Raw genomic sequence first — 18608 nt, forward strand, 5'->3', positions numbered from 1 at the left:
GGACTCTGCAGCAGCACTGATGAAACAGAGAGAGCAATTCCTGCAGTGGGTATGCTTAATTTTGAAGAGAGGCATAGTGAGGTCATGATACGGAAAAGACAAGAAACCTCACAAGATTCCCTCCCTGCTTTGGATCAACCTGCAACCGGTGACGAGTGGGTTGTCAAAAGTAGCTTTGATAACCCAAAGTACCAAATCCCAAGGCATTTTGAGTGGGAGTACACTTCCATCAAGGCAACAATCTCCCTCAGTAAAATAATTAAAAAAAACACCTTCAAACCTCACATTTTCTGAAATAGATGTTAGAATTTGAGATCCCGATATTCCCCAGTGAGGAATGCTGCCACCCTGAACGACTCATGGCACACAACACAGTACTGGCTTCTAAGGTGGAGGAGGAGGAAGCACGGCTCTGTGTAAGAGGCAGTTGCCATGAAGTCAGAGTGCACTACTATAGAACTCTCTTTTCTCTGGGTGCGGGTGCAACACTGAGGGACCCCACGCTGAAGGCAGAAATTGCCTCTCTTTGTGGAAAGAGAAGCCTATGGTGAGGTTTTTCTCTCTCCATTTTAAAACCAGGTTTTTAGACTTCTTTGAATTTTATTCTGTTAACCTGGTGTAGCTTGGCATAGTTGTCAGAGGGTGGGATTAGGGTGGGGGTGGGGAGTTCAAATCCCAACCCACACAGCCATGATAGGGAGCAGGGTGGGGGGAAGGAAGCATGTAAGCCCCCTAGAGCTCCTTGGAGGGAAGGCAAGAAATAAATGCTGCAATTAATTAATTAATTGTTTTACGAGATCCATTGCCTCGAAATGGCTGCATAGCCCTGGCAGGCGACATACAAACATCTAAAGGATGTTGAAGGATGCAGCATCCCGGGGTGGAGTGGGGTGGGGTGGGGTTGTGCTCACCTTGAGGTCGCGATACACCACGAAGCGGTTGTGCATGTGTTCCAGCCCCAGGATGATCTCTGCTGCGTAGAAGCGCATCTCTGCCTCGGAGAAGACCCCATGCTGGGAGAGGTGGTAATGTAGGTCACCCCCTGCAGGAAACGGAGCAGAGAGCCATGTGAGGCACACAACCTGAGTATCGGCAGAGGGGAGAAGTGGTGAGGCAGGGATGCCTCTGTGTGTGGGTCCCTTTGAGAAGCAGGGGAGAGGAGGGGAGGGGGAGAGGCAGAGGCTCTCTACAGGCTGGGTTCTGGCTCTCACCATTCATGAGGTCCAGGATGAAGCTGAGCTTGTCAGGTGTTTGGAAGGCGTACGACATGCACACGATGAAGGGGCAATCCTGGCAGAGACACAAGGAACCAAGTCACAGCAGGGAGAAAAAGAGAGGGGGGGAAAATACATAAATGAATCACCAAGTCTGCATGCACATGTGCGTGAACGAGTTCCCTTTCTCTACGTTCTGCTCACGCCCGGAATCCACAGGCCTTCCTGAAAGCTCCACGTTTCCCTTCTGCGCTCTCAGAATCATGCCTCGCACATGCATGCTTCCTACCACACTTCCCCTACACACAGGAGCACACTTGCATCTGATAACCATGGGGGAACGGATTGCTCAACAGGGCCCTCAGCCTCTTGCCTCACCCGTCGCCACTGCCTCCTTCCCTCTGCCAGCTCTTCCATTAACCCCTCGCTCCCACCCCCATTTTCTGCCGTGGGTTTTGCACCGACTCCTACACAGCCGTCACGTCGCTTGCCGGCTCCTTTGCCCCGCCTCCCCCACCCATGCAAACATGTCACAAACCCCTACACTGGGCTCCCCTGTCTTATCCCGTGCTCCTTGTGCACGGAGCCCCCACCCTGCCCCTCTCTTTTCCCCTCCTGCCCTCCTCCTGCCGTTGCGCACATTGAACTGCCTCCCCTCCCCTTCTGTGCGCATAATAATTCGCTGCGCTGCCTACACACATCCCAGCCCTGCTGCTAGTTTACTGCAGGCATCACACTCCCAGCCACATGCTCAATGCCACCTCCAGCACACTTCATCGCCGTCATCCCCCCCCCCCCGCCGCCTTTAATTACCAGTGTGTGCTTCAAAATACCTGCCATGTCTATACCGGCATTATCATAGCTTTGATTGCAAGCACAATACAGGAGCCCAAGCATTCACCTCCACCCACTCGACAGATCTCTTCCCCCCCTGTTGGACTGGGCAGACTTCAGGTCTTGCCTATTCTCTGCCTCCCAACCCCCAACTGCTCAATGTAGCCAGACTCACCCCGGTGCTGACAAGCGAGAGCATGATGCGCTCGTTCAGGGCCAATGTCTCCCCCTGCTTCATCTTAATGCGCTTCTTATCCAAGCATTTCATGGCATACCTGCCAAGGGAGAAAGAAGAGGTTGCAACCCTGTGGTGTTGCTCTCGCCAGGGTCTTGCTGCTTCCCAGAGAATCGCCCCCTCCCAATATCCCTCCACGCAGAACAGTCTGCGTGCCTCCTTTGTGGAAACCTACCAAGCTCATTCCACTTGGCACTTCCTTAATTAAACCCACCACGACCCCCATCTGCGTCCTGAGTCACCTGCTATGACTAAACTCCCCCCCCCACTTCTTTGGTTTCCCACGGAGGAGATTTACCGCAGATGTCCCTGGGGCGTCTGCTAATGTTCACTGAGCTCCCCCTATATGAGAACAGCCTTCCTTTGTGGGGGACAGGGGTGGGTGGGCTCTCCTGCACTTGGGGTATTGAAGCAAAGGCTGAACTACCAAGTATGCCATTGCATTGCAAGGTTCTTGGGTTGAGCTGGAGACCTTGATGAGATGGCCTCTTTTCAACACTAACATTTGATGGGCTGGATCCAGAACCAGACAGCCGAGACCAGTTCCCATTGGAATCAGTGGGACTTCACCCAGGGCTTGTCCACATTTCCCTGTCTAAAAAGCACAGGTCTGAGCAGTTTTCCATTTGCCCAGGAAAACTTGGTTCTTTAGTGCTGAATCGGAGCAAACATTAATCCACAGAAAACCTGTTTGGCATTTGCTCCAATTCAGCGCTAAAGATCAGGTTTTCCTGGGTGAAAGCGGCGGGACAAGCGAAGTCTGGATGAGCCAGAAGTCATGACTAATTTTTTCACATTTATGTCAATGGGGCTTCAATGCAATTGACTTACTCTGGATCTAGCCCTATGATTCTCTGACCCTGCCACCCCCTAAACAATAAACACCTGGATTAAACCCACCCTTATTTTATCTACCCACTTTTTAATGATATCTGCTTCCTCTCTTGTTTGACCGGTTGCTAGTTTTGCTTTATGAATGCTGCTGCTGTTTTCATTATATTGTTTTAAAATGACACTCAATGGCTTTGCTTCATTTTGCTGTTAGCTACCTCAAAGCTTCAATAAATAAAAAAAATCTGAGACACTGACTCAACGAAGGCAGAAACTGTTTTTCCTAACCTCTCATACATGCACTGGAAGAATCTGAGTTTAGTGCAGGCACCAGTCTGGTACCCCAGAAAATAAAGTCAAGTTGGGGAAAGGCCTTTGGGAAGCTATGTTTGCATTGGGGGCTCAGACAGTGAGTAAAAGCCTAATTATGCTGGTTATAGGGAGCAGCAGGGCTGGCTGGGAGCTGAGATATCAGAGGGTACCATCCTGGTTCTCCAATACCAACAAGACCATTACAAACCAAGAGAAAATGATGGATAATATCATTCTTCATTTCCATGTGCAAATACTTCATATAGCTTCATAGCAATGATGTGGAGCAAAGCTAGGCTAAAAGACAATGGCCAAAGGCCATATGGCAACCCCCTCTGTCTCCTTACCCAACCTTGGGCTCCCAGATAATTGTTGGAATAACAATTTGACAAACCAATCTTGCAACGTTACATTTTGCCCGTGTCTGCTTTCCGGCAGCCGTAGACCTCGCCAAAGCCGCCACGCCCGATGATCCGGTGGACGCTGAAGTCATTCATGGTCAGCTGGGTCCCACAAGGCAGAGAGCATGAACAAACATGACCGGGGGCGGGGGGAAGGAAAGGAGAGCAAGACCAAGAACGTTAACATGTTGCTGGCACCACCTTTACCTTTTCAGGGGTCTGGGTCTACCCTTCATAGAACGGAATGGCCTTCCACAAGGACTCCTCTCACACACAGTGACCTTTCTTCATATCCTGCTTTCAAATTATGATCCAAGGTTATTTTGTGTCACATGTAGGAAAGCTTTCCCAAGCCTGAGGTTCTCCAGATGGGGCTGTGTCGGCTGAGGCTGATGGGAATTGTACAGAGGATCCCATGTTAGGAGTGGCTGCTCTCGGATTATTGGGGAGCCAGAACTGGGCTTGCTTCTCAAGCTCTCATGACGGACAAGAAGCCCTTAAATTCTCCCATCTCATTTACCCAGTGAAGATGATCGTAATCCTGGTTTTCCCTGAAGCTACTAAATCGGTGAACTTCCTGAGGCAGGGATTAGTCCGTCCCCCCACAGTACCAACCTCCCACATGACCAGCACCTCTGCAAATCCTATACACTTTGCCATTCTGCAACTATGTGGCTGCAGGCAGGGCCATGCTTAGTGTCTTTTGACAGCTCCTTTTTTTATCGTTGCAACTCTCAGGAATGCCCTCCCTCCTCAGGCACTCACATGGATGTTGAGCTCCACATTCTTCCACTGGGAGAAGCGTGTGAACTTGTCACTAAAACAGAACAGATGGGAGAAGAAATGAGAGAAAGAACACACAGGTACTGGAACACAAACCCTGGGCATCACCACTTTCAAAGGATCCCTCTTCAAATCCCCGTGCCAGAACTCTTCCAAGTCCAGTAACACCTCCTGCCCCCTTAACAGAGACTCCTATACCCCAGTATTATGGGAAGGAAGCAGTGGGTGTAGGGAGGGGAAAGGGAAAATACAGGGAAGATTCACATACATATAACTTCCGTCCTGCCATCAAGACAACCATCAAGATAACTCAGAAGTGAGCCTTCTTTCCACCTACAGAACTCGCTCCTGCATAGTTTGATTCTAGGCATTTTTGTTCAGAAGGAAGTTCCGTGGTGCTCAAAGGGGCTTACTTCCAAGAAAATCTGCGAACTTCAAAGGCACTGCCCCGTCTTCTTTCAAGCTTCCCCATGCACAAGGGGGAAGGGGAATGTTGGGAAAGGTGTGGCTGGCGCCTTAAACAGGAACACACCACGCTGCAACATGGTGCTGCAGGTTCTGCGTGTGGACGGCCTATAGTCCTCAGCACTCACCTCTCAATGAACCTCTGGAAGATAGTCCCACGCAGACACTCGCAGATCTCCTCAATGTATGGCTGGCAGAAGAGTGGGCAGAGAGGAGTGAATTCCCGAAAACCTATCCATTAAAGCATTCCACCCACTGGTCCCCATGCTCATCTGCATGGCCCCTGTGGGACCCCTGTGATGTGGAAATCCCCATGAGATCCTCAACAGCAAGTGCTGCAAGGAAAGATTAGCCCAAATGGAGCCTGCATTTCTTTGGGTTTGGCAATGTTATAGGAAAAGATGTCCGCCCCCCCCCCACTGTGGGGACACTTGTACAGGCTAGGAAGAAATGGGTTGCAATGGGCCAGAGCTCATGCTATATCAACCCCTGACTACTTATGCAAGTGCATCTAGTCTTGGGGCAAATGAGATTCGAGACTGGATGAACCCCAGGGTCTAGTCCAGGGGTTGTCAACCTGGTCCCTACCGCCCACTAGTGGCTTTTCAGGATTTGAGGTGGGCGGTAGGGGGTTCTATGGAACAAGCTGAATCCTTCTTTCATTGAGCACTGGAGGGCGGTAAGGAAATTTTACCATCAAGAAAGATGCATTAGGGGGCGGTAGGTATAAAAAGGTTGACTACCCCTGGTCTAGCCGATGGGGAGGGATTTACCTGGAACAGGTCAGGCGGCACTTGCTTCTTGCTGAGGCGGCTCTGCACATATTCTGTGGCAGTCTTGGAGAAGGGCTGTGAGAGGACACAAGAAAAAGGAAATGAGTCTGGATGCATCGCTGTCCAAAGAGACATTCCATCAAGATATAGTGCCTGCCTGGGGCACAAAGCTTGGGTTGACTTCCAGCTCTAATGATGAGACCACCGAAGAAGCCCAGTGACAAGGAGATCAACAGGACCGGGGCACAGAACTTGGGAAAGGCTTAAAGCTGGGTCAGGAATAGGGCTGCCAAATCCTGGACATGTTAGAATAAGGCCCTGGCTGCCTTCACACAGCAGTCTATTCCATTTTCCCAGGGTTTCCCTAACTAGCTGCTTCCAGAAATATAGTGGAATATAGCACAAGTCTGGCTCTCATTTCCATGTTACTTGCTTGTTTACGTCACATGAAGGCAGAAATACAATGCTGAAATAAAACAGTTATGGGAACGTCAGAAAAGCAGAATAAATTATCTCCTTTGTCCGATGCAACAAGCCTGTTGTTCTTGGGCTTGGCAAACACTTTTCACCTATTAGGTTTTTTTAAAAAAAATGTTTTTCCCCCAGTTTCAACAACAACAACAACAAGCAATTCAAACTAAATGCATAGAGCAAAGGTTCCCAAACTGTTGCCAGTAGACCACCATGGTCAGCAAGCTTTGAACAGGTAGTGCACCGTGCATCTGTGAAGAATGGTGGGCTCAGCAGCTGCTCCATCCTTCTTAGGAACTGGTGGTCCAACCCAAAGGTGAGTGGGAAGGAGCATAAGTGATGGGAGGAGAAGGCACTTGAAAGGAGTAGAGAGGATTAGCAGCATGAAAGACAAGAGTAAGAGGAAGAGGAAGCAGCAAAAAACGAGAAGGAGACAGTCAAAACGTGGGAATGAAGGTGAGCAGGAAAATCCTGACGTGAGAGGGGGAGGAGGCAATTGAAACAGGACAGGCAGAACCCCTGTCTGTACGCTGCCACTGCACTCAGCTGTGGATTTTTTGTTGTGTCAGATAAATGCATTAATAATCTGTTGCCATTCTTTCACGTCTTTATCTGATCATGTTAATGGAATTCTAGAGCAAAATAGAAAGCAAGAAATAAAAGCAGCCAAAAAAAATGCAATTAAAAAAATCATACTGCATCTAGCACAAGGCATGGCAGTTGCTACAATTGGCAAAAAAAGTGATACACCAGGACTCTCAGCAATTTTGAAGCCGTCTGTGGGAACCACTGACACTGTACAATTATGACTGTCGGCCATTCAGAAGAAAATTGTTCCATTTACATATTTTGTTAACTTTCTTGGTTTCCGAGTATCACTTAATGAAGGGCATTTTCGTTCTCATTTTGAATCACTCTTCGCAGTTTAACATGCGGCAATGGCAAATGTTTGCCTGCTCTTCGCACAATTTGAAAAGTGTCGTCCAGGTTACCTCAAAAACTGTCATAATTGGCCCAGCACTTTACACCAAATAAGTGTGACTCTGTGGCTTCTTGGTTTCATCTCTCATCATGTCCCCCAGGGACTTCATGGAGGCCTCCCTCCTGCTATGCTGCAAGGCTCACGTGCACTGCCCCCACCTCCCACTAAACCCATTGTTCCCCAGCTACCTACAATAATAGAATTATTGAGTTGGAAGAGACCCCCAAGGGCCATCTAGCCTGCCCCCATTTTACCTCTGGCCCTGCCCACCAACTGGCATATGGCCCTTGGAAGGTTACCCACAAGGGAATGTGGCCCTTGGGCTGAAGTGTGATCTCCTCCCCCCCCCCCCGTATAAAACCATGTTTTGAAATTGGCTTGATATTCTAGCTTGTTCTGAAGCTGTTAACTCTGGTCTCCTGGTTCCAATAAAACGGGAAACCACGGTTAATGGTGGAAGAATCCATGGTTTGTTTGCTCCCACTATAATGGGAGAAGCAAAGGCGCTGGTGCATTTCACAAGGTCGTGCCTTAAGTGGCTGCCTACAATTCATTAATGGGAAGGTCATCCCAGAACAGGAAAGAGCCATTTCCCATGCATGGTAGAGGAAAGTGAGGTCGTGAAAAGGAGATTAAGAGCTGGGATGGGTAGTTCTAAGGGAGTTGTGTGTGACATTTATTGAGCCAGGGAAAGTACACAGCCTGCGAAACAATGGACAATGCTGGGTGTCTGGCTCCTCCCATTCTGAGGAGTATTATCTTTTAAAGGATCTTGATGAATGGGATTGCAAAGCAAACATTATGCTTCTTGCCAAGGGTTTTTTTCAGACTCTCTCATGTGACAGCAAGCATTCGGGCCACTCACGTGAGAACAGGACAAGAGTTCCTTCATGATGTATGTGTCAAAGATCTGACGGCTCTTAATAGCTCGATCCTCTTCGGAGTCCATCTTCTCATACTTTTTTATCTATGAAGAATGGGGCAAGGGGAGAGGTAACAAGGCTCAGCAACCTACCCACCGACTACAGACTCTGTAAGGCCCTTCAGAAGGCAAAGACCAGGCATCCCCAAACTGCGGCCCTCCAGATGTTTTGGCCTACAACTCCCATGATCCCTTGTTAAGAGGACCAGTGGTCAGGGATGATGGGAATTGTAGTCCAAAACATCTGGAGGGCCAAAGTTTGGGGGTGCCTGGCATAGACAGACACATAGTCGACGTGGACCATGTTTTGCACCCAAAGAACTCAAATAATGGCTGTGCTTGGAGAGAGCTTTTGCAATCTCTTGTTGCCACATTATGGTAATTATTTTCCACAGGGGCTGGGTGGTAGCTGACAAAATGTGCCGTAGAATGCATATGCAAGGTCAACGAGACAAAAGCTGAGCTAACACCTGGGCTGGGAAACCTGTAGTCCACCCCCCAGAAGTTGCTGGACTACAACTCCCATAATCTCTGCCCATTGGCCATGCTGGCTGAGGCGCATTGGAGATGGAGCCCAACTAAATCTGGAGGTCACCCTGTGGACGACCTCTGAGATACATGGAGAGCAGTGCGCTGAAATCTCACGGCAAGCATTTTTCTTTTCCTCCTCATTATTATTGTTCTCCTTTAAATCTAGTTTTATTTTAAATTATGAGAAGGCAAACCACATAAACTATACACATAAAAGGGATAGTATTATAAGAAAGCATAAAGCACGGCAAAACTTTCTGGCTCTTGTCTTCTCTAATATTTTGCCCATTTTTAAGCTTTTAAGTCCCGCAGATACCCACCACACCCCATCCCACCCCTGGCAAAATGAAACTACCACACTCTGCCCTGAAGAGGCAACACGGGGATTCCATATATTTGTTTTCCAACCTGAATCGGGAGATGCAGTAGCCTTGCCTTCTGTCACCCCCCCCCAGGTCCTCCACCCCCCCACCCCCCGCTTCCAGTCATGCTGCCGTGAACAAGAATTCAGATATGCTTTTTGAGAGGAGGGTCAAAAGGCCTGAAGAGGCCTCTGAACAGGTCTTCGAAAAGTCAACTCCTCAGCTCAAGACAAGTTTTTGACCCAATGTCAGAGGGGAGTCTGTGTGCCAGGCCAAGGAAGGAAATTGTGGTTTGACGGCATGGAAGGAAATAGAGCATTTTCTCCCACCATCCTCAATGCACAATCAGGGCCTCACCTCTTCATAGAATTCCACCAGTGGTTTGGCTTCCTCCACCTGATTTAGGCAGAAATCTCGGAACAGCAGGAAACCTAAGAAAAACACACAACTGTCAGCTGCAACGACCAGGTGTGCCCCTGCTTCCCTTTTTCAAAGCAGTTGGTCCCACCTGAATTAGAACCTTAGAAAGCCAGGGCCCTGCATTCCATCCCCCTGACTAATCAGCAATGGTGGGAAAAGAAATCCATTGTATATGTACACAGGTATATTGCTAGGATAGGGAAGCTCTGGCCCTCTGTATATTGTGGGATATAATTTCCATCAGACCAAGCCACCAATGGCCAACGATCGGGAATGATGGGAGTTGTAGTCCAAAAACATTCCCCAAGCTTAGTACACTGACTCCAAATATAGAGGTTTCATTCTTCTATCATGGTGGATTAATACCAAATCCTGTTTTTTATGGACGAGGGCTTTGTGATTTTAACAGCAAACATAAGAGAAAGAAATCAACAAGTTTGAAGCTTTTAACATCATGCATCTTCATACCAAACAAATCTTCACCTGTTGATTTCTGCCCATTACACCACTGTCAGAGACAAAGAGTCTCTCTTTATACAAAACTAGCAGGTATAGACATCCAATTTATTTTTACAGAAAACGTCTAGAAAACAAGCTGGGATTTTGATGTTTCTAAGAAGGCACATCTCAATATTTTCATCTTGCAGAAAGAAAGAAAGAAAGAAAGAAAGAAAGAAAGAAAGAAAGAAAGAAAGAAAGAAAGAAAGAAAGAAAGCATTTACCATTTCAGTTTCATAAGCTACATTCAACATCCCTGGGAGTTGCAATATGCCCAGTAGGTTTACACAGGAGAAGCTTCTCCCACCATTCCCAGTGCAATCCCATGCATGCCTACTCAGAAGTAAGCCCCACAAAGTTCAGAAGGGTTCACATTCTTAATTTCTGCAAGTCAGGTTGCTGTTAAATGCACGGGAGCAGGGTCACTTTTTAAAAAAAGAAAGAAAAGAAAAATAACTGTTTTGCGCATGCTTGCCTTAAGTCACGTGGTCCCCCTGGGAAAGCTAGTCATAACTCATGTCTGAGTTGAATGTTAGAGAAGTCCCCAAACCGAAGGCACTTCCACATAGGAACATGAAGGAGACCTACATGTCACTGATAATAAGCAACCGAGAAGAGCTTCCCTCTGCATGCATAACTGAAGCTACACGGAACCGTGCCTGTGTGCAAATTCCTTGCAAATTTTGTACAGGGTGAAGCGGCCCCTTCAGTAACCTTCAATATATATTCAAAGCAGACATGAGTCTCATTCGTACCAGATATAGCAGGGGGTGGACAACCTGTCTGTCTCTGGGTGTTCTTGGCTACAAGCTCCATGATCCCTGACCATAAGCCACCCTGGCTGGGGCTGATGGGAGCTGGGAGAGCAACAGCACCTGCAGAGACGCAGGTTGCCTCAGCTAACTGAAAAGGGGCAGTTGGAGGGGGGCAATCCCCACACCTGGAGAAGATTTCTCAAGCATACTGTGCACCAGTTTCCGCCTCAACTCTGCTCCCCCCGCCCTCATGCAGTGGAGGGGCACACGGATCAAGATCCACGTCAGCTTGTGGCTAAACGGCTCCTTGGTGCTAAACCTGCTTTCCCAACCTACTTGTGCCCCATCCCCAGGTAAGAGGCAGAGGCAAGAGGCTGTGGGGAAGGCGGCAGGGGAGCCAGGAGCGGAGGGAGAGCCAGGAGGGGTGGGAGCAGAGAGGGGATGAAAGCGGGAGATATTATGAGGAAACCACAAGTGGCTGTGGGTGTGGGAGGAAGCAAGAGTGTTTCCTGTTGGGGCGGGGTGTAGTAACTGAAAAGGAGAAACAGCCTTGCAAGCAGATGCCTCCGGGGCTCAGTATGGACAACAGCCCAGCATCACCCAGGCTGTCCCAAGCCAGTAGACACACAGCCCTTCCTAACCTGTGCTCTCCTCCTAATTTATCCATATGTAACACGACCTGCATGCATCTATTCCTCATCAGTGTGCCTCTAGAACAGGCATCCCCAAACTGCGGCCTTCCAGATGTTTTGGCCTACAACTCCCATGATCCCTAGTTAACAGGACCAGTGGTCGGGGAAGATGGGAATTGTAGTCCAAAACATCTGGAGGGCCGAAGTTTGGGGATGCCTGCTCTGGAACAGTGGTTTCGAATTAGGGGTCCAGGGGTCCCCAGGGGTTTGTGGAATGCACCCAGGGGGTCCGCGGCCCCATCCCTTGCCTCCCCACCCCAACTACGTATCACAAATTTTATAGTCTGTTTTTAAAAATTATACCTAAAGTCCTTTGCTTATTAGGGGCTACCCCACACTTTGTTCAAAAAATTGCTTTGCAGAGGTAACTACCATGGAGTCACCAACATTTTCAAAAGTAGGGGGGTCTGTGGCTTGGCTTTTGAAAAATATGGGGTCCTCAGTAATTAGCTAATTGGGAACCACTGTTCTGTTTTTGTTTTTTTAAAGGAGTAAGTGGCAGGGTGTGGAATTTTATTTTCCTTCTTTCTGGCAGGCTTCTGTGCCTTCAGCAAGATGACAGGCAGAAATTCAGCAGCGGAAGTGTGTTGTTGTCCCCTCTCCCCACCAACCTGTACATATGAGGGAGAAAAAAAAGCTGCATTTTTACTTCTCACGCAGCTGCTAACAGCACAGGAGCCTTGCCAGAAAAAGCTGACACTTTTACTTTCTAAAAGGCTTCTTTAAGAGCTGCATGGAAGGGGAATTCCACCAGGTCCAGATTCTCTGCTGGAGTAATTACACTTATTCATCCAGGCACTCAAGAGAGGCATTGTGTGTGGGGGGGGGGCAGCAGGGCCTGTGAGGGTGTAGCCTAGCGATATACTGTGGCCTAGGGAAGAAGCCTGAGGACTAGAAAGATGGGCCTACAGGGCCACATTCAATCGCAAGGTCTGCAGCTCTTCCCCCCCCCCCCACCTTCCTGTAGGCAAAACATTCTCACATGTGAGCCAGTCCAGAAGCTTCGAACCCTCTTCTCTTCCAATATCCCTCAAGTGAAGCAATTGTCCTGCAAACAACTAATGGAACATGGAACGGGGAACCGCACAAGAGGAAGCAGAATTTCCTCATCGACCTCAGCAATACCCCCTTCCCCAATTCATTTGTACAGATCTCAGCTCAGCTGCTCAGAGATCTCAGCTCCGGCCTGAGAACAAGGCGGGGCGGGGGGGGGGGCTGGGAGAGATGGCAGATTACAATCTACTGGAAGATCTCTGGGTGATCTGCAGTAGATCCTCAGGGGTTCTGACTCCCAATTTTTGAGCAACTAGCAAGAACAAAATGACCCCCCCCCCCCAAAAAAAACAAAATTCAGTTCAATTCTGGTGCTGAAAACAAATTCCTGGGCTCCAAATGTGCTCAGTGGCACCCTCTGTTCATTAATTCTGACTCTGGGTCTCTTGCACCTGGCCTGGGTTGGTCCATCCTGGAAGTTCTGGTAAAAGGCGAAAGTGGATCGGCCAAAGTTTGCTCTATAGCACCAGCCTGGGATGCAGAGTTGACCAGACCCAAGGCAGGACAGGGACTTATTATCTTTGGATAATTTGGACAAGATAATTTGAGCTGGAACAGCACCTGCCGCCCTTGCTATCCGCTTTCCCAAAAAACCCTCATTAATAGATACAGGATCACTGGCTTTCTTTGCATTGGGCCGCCCTAGAAGAGAAGACTTGTTAACTCCTGATCTGAACGAAGAAGGTGGGTGACTGGCCTTTCCAAGGGCCGGACAGTAAGGACAAGTTCAAGAGGCAGGCGTTCCCCAACTCCAGCGAAGGAGCAATGGCAAAAGAAGCTGCACCTCCAGCCTCTGCCCCTGCGGCAAAAGCACAAACAGCGCTTTTCAGGCCAGAAGCTGGATTCCTAAGGGGAAGGATGAGACTGAGTATGCAGCAAACAGCTTCCATCAAAACCCTGCACATATCCAATCCCACCACAGCCCTTTTAAAAAGGAGACCCTCCTTCTGCCCACCCCCCCACCCCCCATTTCCTCTCACTGGCGTTGACTCCTGGCTAACCGGAGCACAGGCAAGCTGGTCTTGCCTGAACTCATGACCCCTGCAAAGGCTTTGCTACTCACCAATCTTCTGAGAAAATATCTTGTCAAAGGTCACCTCACCCCGGTCTTCCAAGTATTTCTGCATAACACTGCGGATACTGCCAAGAGAAAAGGCACGTGAGGGAAGTTAACAGGAGTGAAGCTTCTCAGCTCGGCCTATTCCCTCAAAGCAGGGGGTGGGGAGATTGTAACCCTCCATATGCTGTTGGACTCCAGTTCCCATCATCCTTGACCGCTGGCTACGCTGTCTGGGCCTGATGGGAGTCCAAACACATGTGGAGGGACAAAGGTTTGCCACCCCTGCCCTGGAAACAACAACAAGGGCAGGATCCAGCTAAGCTGTTCCATGTGCAGAATGAGGTCCACTCGTGCAGCAGGACTCCCCCTCCTCTCTTCCTGCTGCACCCCCTAAATCTGCTCCGGAGGGTCAAGGGAGGAACCAAGAACATGTTTAGAAAGTGTGGCGGGTGGAGAGGGGGAAAGTCTTATTATGTGAGCTGTTTTGTAGTACCTTAAATGTAGTATTTAAGGTGCTACAATACCCTTTGTTGTTTTTGCTGCAACCCCCCAATTATTATCACAGGAAACCTGCAGATAAAAGACACTTATCTCAAGAGATTTTGGGTCAGTAAGGATCCAGCACTGGATAGCCCACATTTCATTCATGAATTAAGGCCAACCAGCTGTTTAAAGGAGACTGTGCTTTTATCTGGGGCTAAGTGGAGCCAGGTACAGGAAGATTAAAAAGGGAGCCAGTCATTCTCGCAGGTGAATGAACAGAGGTTTGTTTCTTGTCTTAAAGAAGAGCTGGTGCTCTTAGAATGGCATCTGCGTCTGGGCAATTTGGAAGAGAAGGCAATTCAAAAGTCTAAACAGAAAATGCAGGTTCATCAAAAAGAGGGAGGGACAGGGGGACGGTGGTCTGAGTGTGGACAGACAGGCTCCTGGCTAGAGAAGCAGAGGAAAAAATACATTGGATCTTGGAAGCATTGTTCTGAATACATTCTGCTTTGTTAGTCGCTGTGTTTGTTTTGTCCTTCTGGGTGGTTAATTTTAAAAAAGTGACCAAGAAAGACACACACACACACAGAGAGAGAGAGAGAGAGAGAGAGAGAGAGAGAGAGAGAGAGAGAGAGAGAGAGAGAGAATGCCAGGCAAATAATTAGGAAAGAGCACCTTTTGGGTTGAAAATGAACCTGAAATTCCAAGGTCCCAAAGTACAATGACTAATCTCAAAGATGAGTTGGCAAGACCTGGTAGCTGGCAGCCTGGAAAATGCTATAGGTGGTCTGGCCATGAGACAGGGGTTCATGCTGGGTAAATGTATTACAAAGAACTGGAACTCTCTTTTGGAGTTGTGTGCCATCTTTCAGAGCTGGGCTATGACCAGGCTTCTCCTGTGGATATTTAGCTGGTTAAGCAGCACACATAGCCCTTCTATGGAGAAGTTTTTAGTTGACTCAGAGTAAGCAGCCGAGAGGAAGCTCCTGAGCATGAGGGCCATTGCAGGGTAAGGGCAACAGCCCCCCCTCTAGCCCAGCATTCTGTTGTCACACTGGCCAGCCAGATGCCAGTAGGAACACCTCAAGAAGGTCCTGAGCACAAGAGCATTCTTTCCATGTGGGATTCCAAGCACACTGCCTCTGACAACGGAGGCAGAACTCCTAATCCTAAATGCATTTATTTAGAAATGCCACCGAATCACTTTCAACCATTTTCTCCTGACCATGTTCACCTGGAAGGAAGAAGTCCCATTGACATCTAAAGGGGGTTTGCTCCCCAGAAAGCATGCTTCAATTTGCAGCACGGGTACATTCCGAGATGGAAGCTTGTGTAAGAAGTGCTTGTCAGATGATGGAAGATGCAGATTACCGTATCACTTGACAAGTGTACTGAGTCAGCATTCCCAACACCCACAATCCACATACTGACTGTACAGATCCTCACTGCAGGTTGGAATGAATGAGAAGCAGTGCGGGTGGCACAATAATGGTGAAAATGCTGTGACTGTGGCACCAACGTTCTGTGATAAGTTTGCACCACTTGCATGAGATACTTGGTAAGTCAGACAGGACCAATTTATGCAGTGTTTCTCAAACTTGGGTCCTCAGCTGCTGTTGGACTACAACTTCCACCATCCCTAGCTAGCAGGACCAGTGGTCAGGGATGATGGGAGCTGTAGTCCAATAATGGCTGAGGCCCCGAGTCTGAGAAACACTGAATCAATCAAATGCTAAAGCTTTCCTTAGACTAGCATTCCTCAACCTGCTGCCCTCCAGGTGATGCTGGACTTGCAAACTCTCAACATCCTCAACCAGCATGGCCAAAGGACAGAGGTGATGGGAGTCTGGACCCCAGGCTCTGGAGGGTCACAGGTTCCCCCACCCCTTTCTTATGAAAAAGTAACTTTGGGAAGAAGAGAAGGTTTAGAGAACTGGAACCACTGCTTAACCCTTTTCCTGCCCACTGTTTTTCCACAGAACCTGCCCCCCCCCAAAGCATTATGCAGCCCCTCCACTTGAAGGCTATCTTGGACTATTCCATTTCAGGCTGCAGGTGAGAGGGTGGGGGTGGGTGACATTTTGAATGCTCCCAGATGGGAATGAAAAACTCCTCAGAGAAAACCGGGCCCAGTAAGACTGCATCCTTTCCCCCTGACATGCACACTGCTTTTCTAGTTTTACATGTGGGAACATTATTCAGACACGCAACTCCCTCCCGGCCAGCCTGGAAGTGTTATTGTCTGCAGTGCGGGGAGGGGGGTGGGAGAGGAGAGAGAACGGTGTGGGTGGGTGGGTGACATTGCTTGAGTGTGCTGACCGAATAAACAGCCCTTCATCTGGGTACCTTTTAAATATCTGAATGGAGGGCAAAGAGATCTGGATGCTTAGCCTAGAGAGGCCACTGCATCCTCCCTGAATGGCAATGAAAAGGTGCCCAACGTGGTCTGCAGGAAGAACAACCATAGCTGCTGCTGTTGCAGTCCATGGATTAAATGGGGTGCTGGGCTGGCTCTGAATGGGGCTTCTGGCGAAGAGTGGTATCATAGTAGGCGCTATGGGAGCTTAATGTAAGGGGTGCCTCTGAAGGGGAGAGTGTGATTGGGCTGAAGAGACACTTTCCCATTGTGGAGGGCAGATTTATTTCTTGGATTCTGCGCAGTAAATACCAGGGTGCTGAGAAACAGGACCTACTTCAACCATTTAGACTGAATGTCTCTTTCCCTCATCCCCAGAAACTCTTGCTCCTGAAACTAGTGAGCCATGGGGGATTTGGGGGTGGGGGGAGAGATGCCCATGACTGAGACAGAAGCGCCTTGGAAGGATGATGGATGGCTGTGTTTCTGGTGCCTGCTGCTGTTATGGGCCTGGGATAATGTGTCTCAAGCATCTCCATAACAACCATCTCCAGGGGGCAGGTCCAGTTGAATGATAGCATTAATATCATTACATAAAATGCCTTGTGTAGAAAAGGAATTCACACTCATTATCTGGTTATTCTCACAGTGTCCTGGTAAGGTAGGCAAGTCACTCCTTTTATAGCAGCAGCTAAGCGGAGACTTGAACTTGGGACTCATAGCATCAAACCAAGTAGCCCAACATCATCCCTTCTGGATGATGTTGCCTGACTCCAACTCCCACCAGCCCCAGCCAGCATGCTACAAATGATGGGACTTGTAGCCCGTTCACAATCTGGAGGGCAATAGGTTGGCTACCTTTGCTCCATGGGAAAGCAGCACAGCCATATAGGCCAGGCTTCTAAAAAGCAACTAGCGTGGTCACTTGTGGCAAACAAGCATCTGTTCTAGGCAACCAGGAAAGGAAGGTTTAGGGGGGGGGGAATTGGTTTAAGCCACAAGCCTGTATTTCAGTCTGCAGAGGGAGGGTGGGGGAACAATCGTGAGCTTGTAAATTTTGTGTTGTTTACAAGACCGATTCCAAAAATTCAGTCACTGAAGTTAACCTCGGTCAGATAAGGTCTGAGAGAACTGGTCCTAGTGCCCTCTTTTTTCCTGCCCCAGTTTTCCCCCTTAGGAAAAAAAGAGAGCATTAGTTAACAACCGGGAAGGCCTATGGAGAATGTCAGCTCCCTCGAGTTCCTCTTGCACAGAGACTTAATGAGAGGCAGTTAGTACTATAAATAATCAGCCAGCTGTTGACAATGCTCTTGTTCGCTTAAAGGCCATTGGGGAGGAAGTGGGAAGTTGCCTGCTAGTATCCCTAGGCATCTGAGCTGGTTTATTATTATTTTTTTCTTTATGCTCTTGTAGATTGTCAGGCTAGAGAGAGCCTGACTTCAGGGAACACTGACTGGCTTCATATCCAAGCACAGAAAAAGGAAATGAATGCACAGAAAAAAAATAGTTTGGTTCCCTTAACAGGAAAAACAACACTGTAGTGCAGCAACCAGCAAAGGAGAAACTTCCTTTCCGCCCCCCCCCCTTTTAATCCCCTGCCCTTTTACCAAAGCTGAATTCTCCCTTCTCACAAATGCCACAACCACCTTCCTAGTTCCGCTATAAAACCTGCACAAAAAGGCAGAGCTTGTAGTGGGTGCCGTGGCAGGTCAGCAGGACGCAGGTCGCCCTGATTCTCCTATGTGCTGCAGTTTCTTACTTTGCAGCAGACCCAAATAGCCTATTGCGACCAAAGGTGACGTCATTTCCTGGCAGACAAACCAGAGAGACAGCTCTTCTTTGAAGCTGGGCCTTGACTTTGGCAGAAGGAGGGACATGAGAGGCTGCACCAGCGAGGAGGTTGCTCGGGCAGGAAGTTTAGTGTGTTGGAGCCTATCGGAGAAAACCGATGGGAGTGATTTAAAGTCAGGGTGCTCCATAATAGGGGTTGTGGGAGGCCTCCTTTCCATGTCCCACAATTCTGCTCTGCACGATATGGAAGAGGAATGGGGGGGGACGGGGGGGACCCGTGGTCCTTCAGATGTGGATGGAGTACAACTGTCAACACCCCAGGCCATTGCCCATGCCGGTTAGGGCCAATGGGAATCCAACAATGTGTGGAGAGTCACAGATTAT

At 48.8% G+C, this 18608-nt stretch overlaps 1 protein-coding gene across 2 annotated transcripts in view; it reads right to left on the reverse strand.

The window, feature by feature from the left end:
* Positions 1-18608, reverse strand: part of GRK2 (G protein-coupled receptor kinase 2) — a 38592-nt gene that overhangs the window by 14859 nt on the left and 5125 nt on the right. For both annotated transcript variants that reach the window (XM_035125550.3, XM_035125543.3), the window contains exons 2-11: positions 13598-13674; positions 9474-9547; positions 8167-8268; positions 5849-5923; positions 5204-5265; positions 4593-4644; positions 3838-3929; positions 2224-2323; positions 1212-1290; positions 912-1042 (exon numbers count right to left, since the gene is read on the reverse strand). In XM_035125550.3, coding sequence (XP_034981441.1) covers positions 912-1042; positions 1212-1290; positions 2224-2323; positions 3838-3929; positions 4593-4644; positions 5204-5265; positions 5849-5923; positions 8167-8268; positions 9474-9547; positions 13598-13674 — 844 coding nt within the window. The remainder of the gene's footprint in view (positions 1-911; positions 1043-1211; positions 1291-2223; positions 2324-3837; positions 3930-4592; positions 4645-5203; positions 5266-5848; positions 5924-8166; positions 8269-9473; positions 9548-13597; positions 13675-18608) is intronic.

This window comes from Zootoca vivipara, chromosome 1, assembly GCF_965207765.1.
Source record: "Zootoca vivipara chromosome 1, rZooViv2.hap1.1, whole genome shotgun sequence".
In the NCBI taxonomy this organism is placed as follows: Eukaryota; Metazoa; Chordata; class Lepidosauria; order Squamata; family Lacertidae; genus Zootoca; species Zootoca vivipara.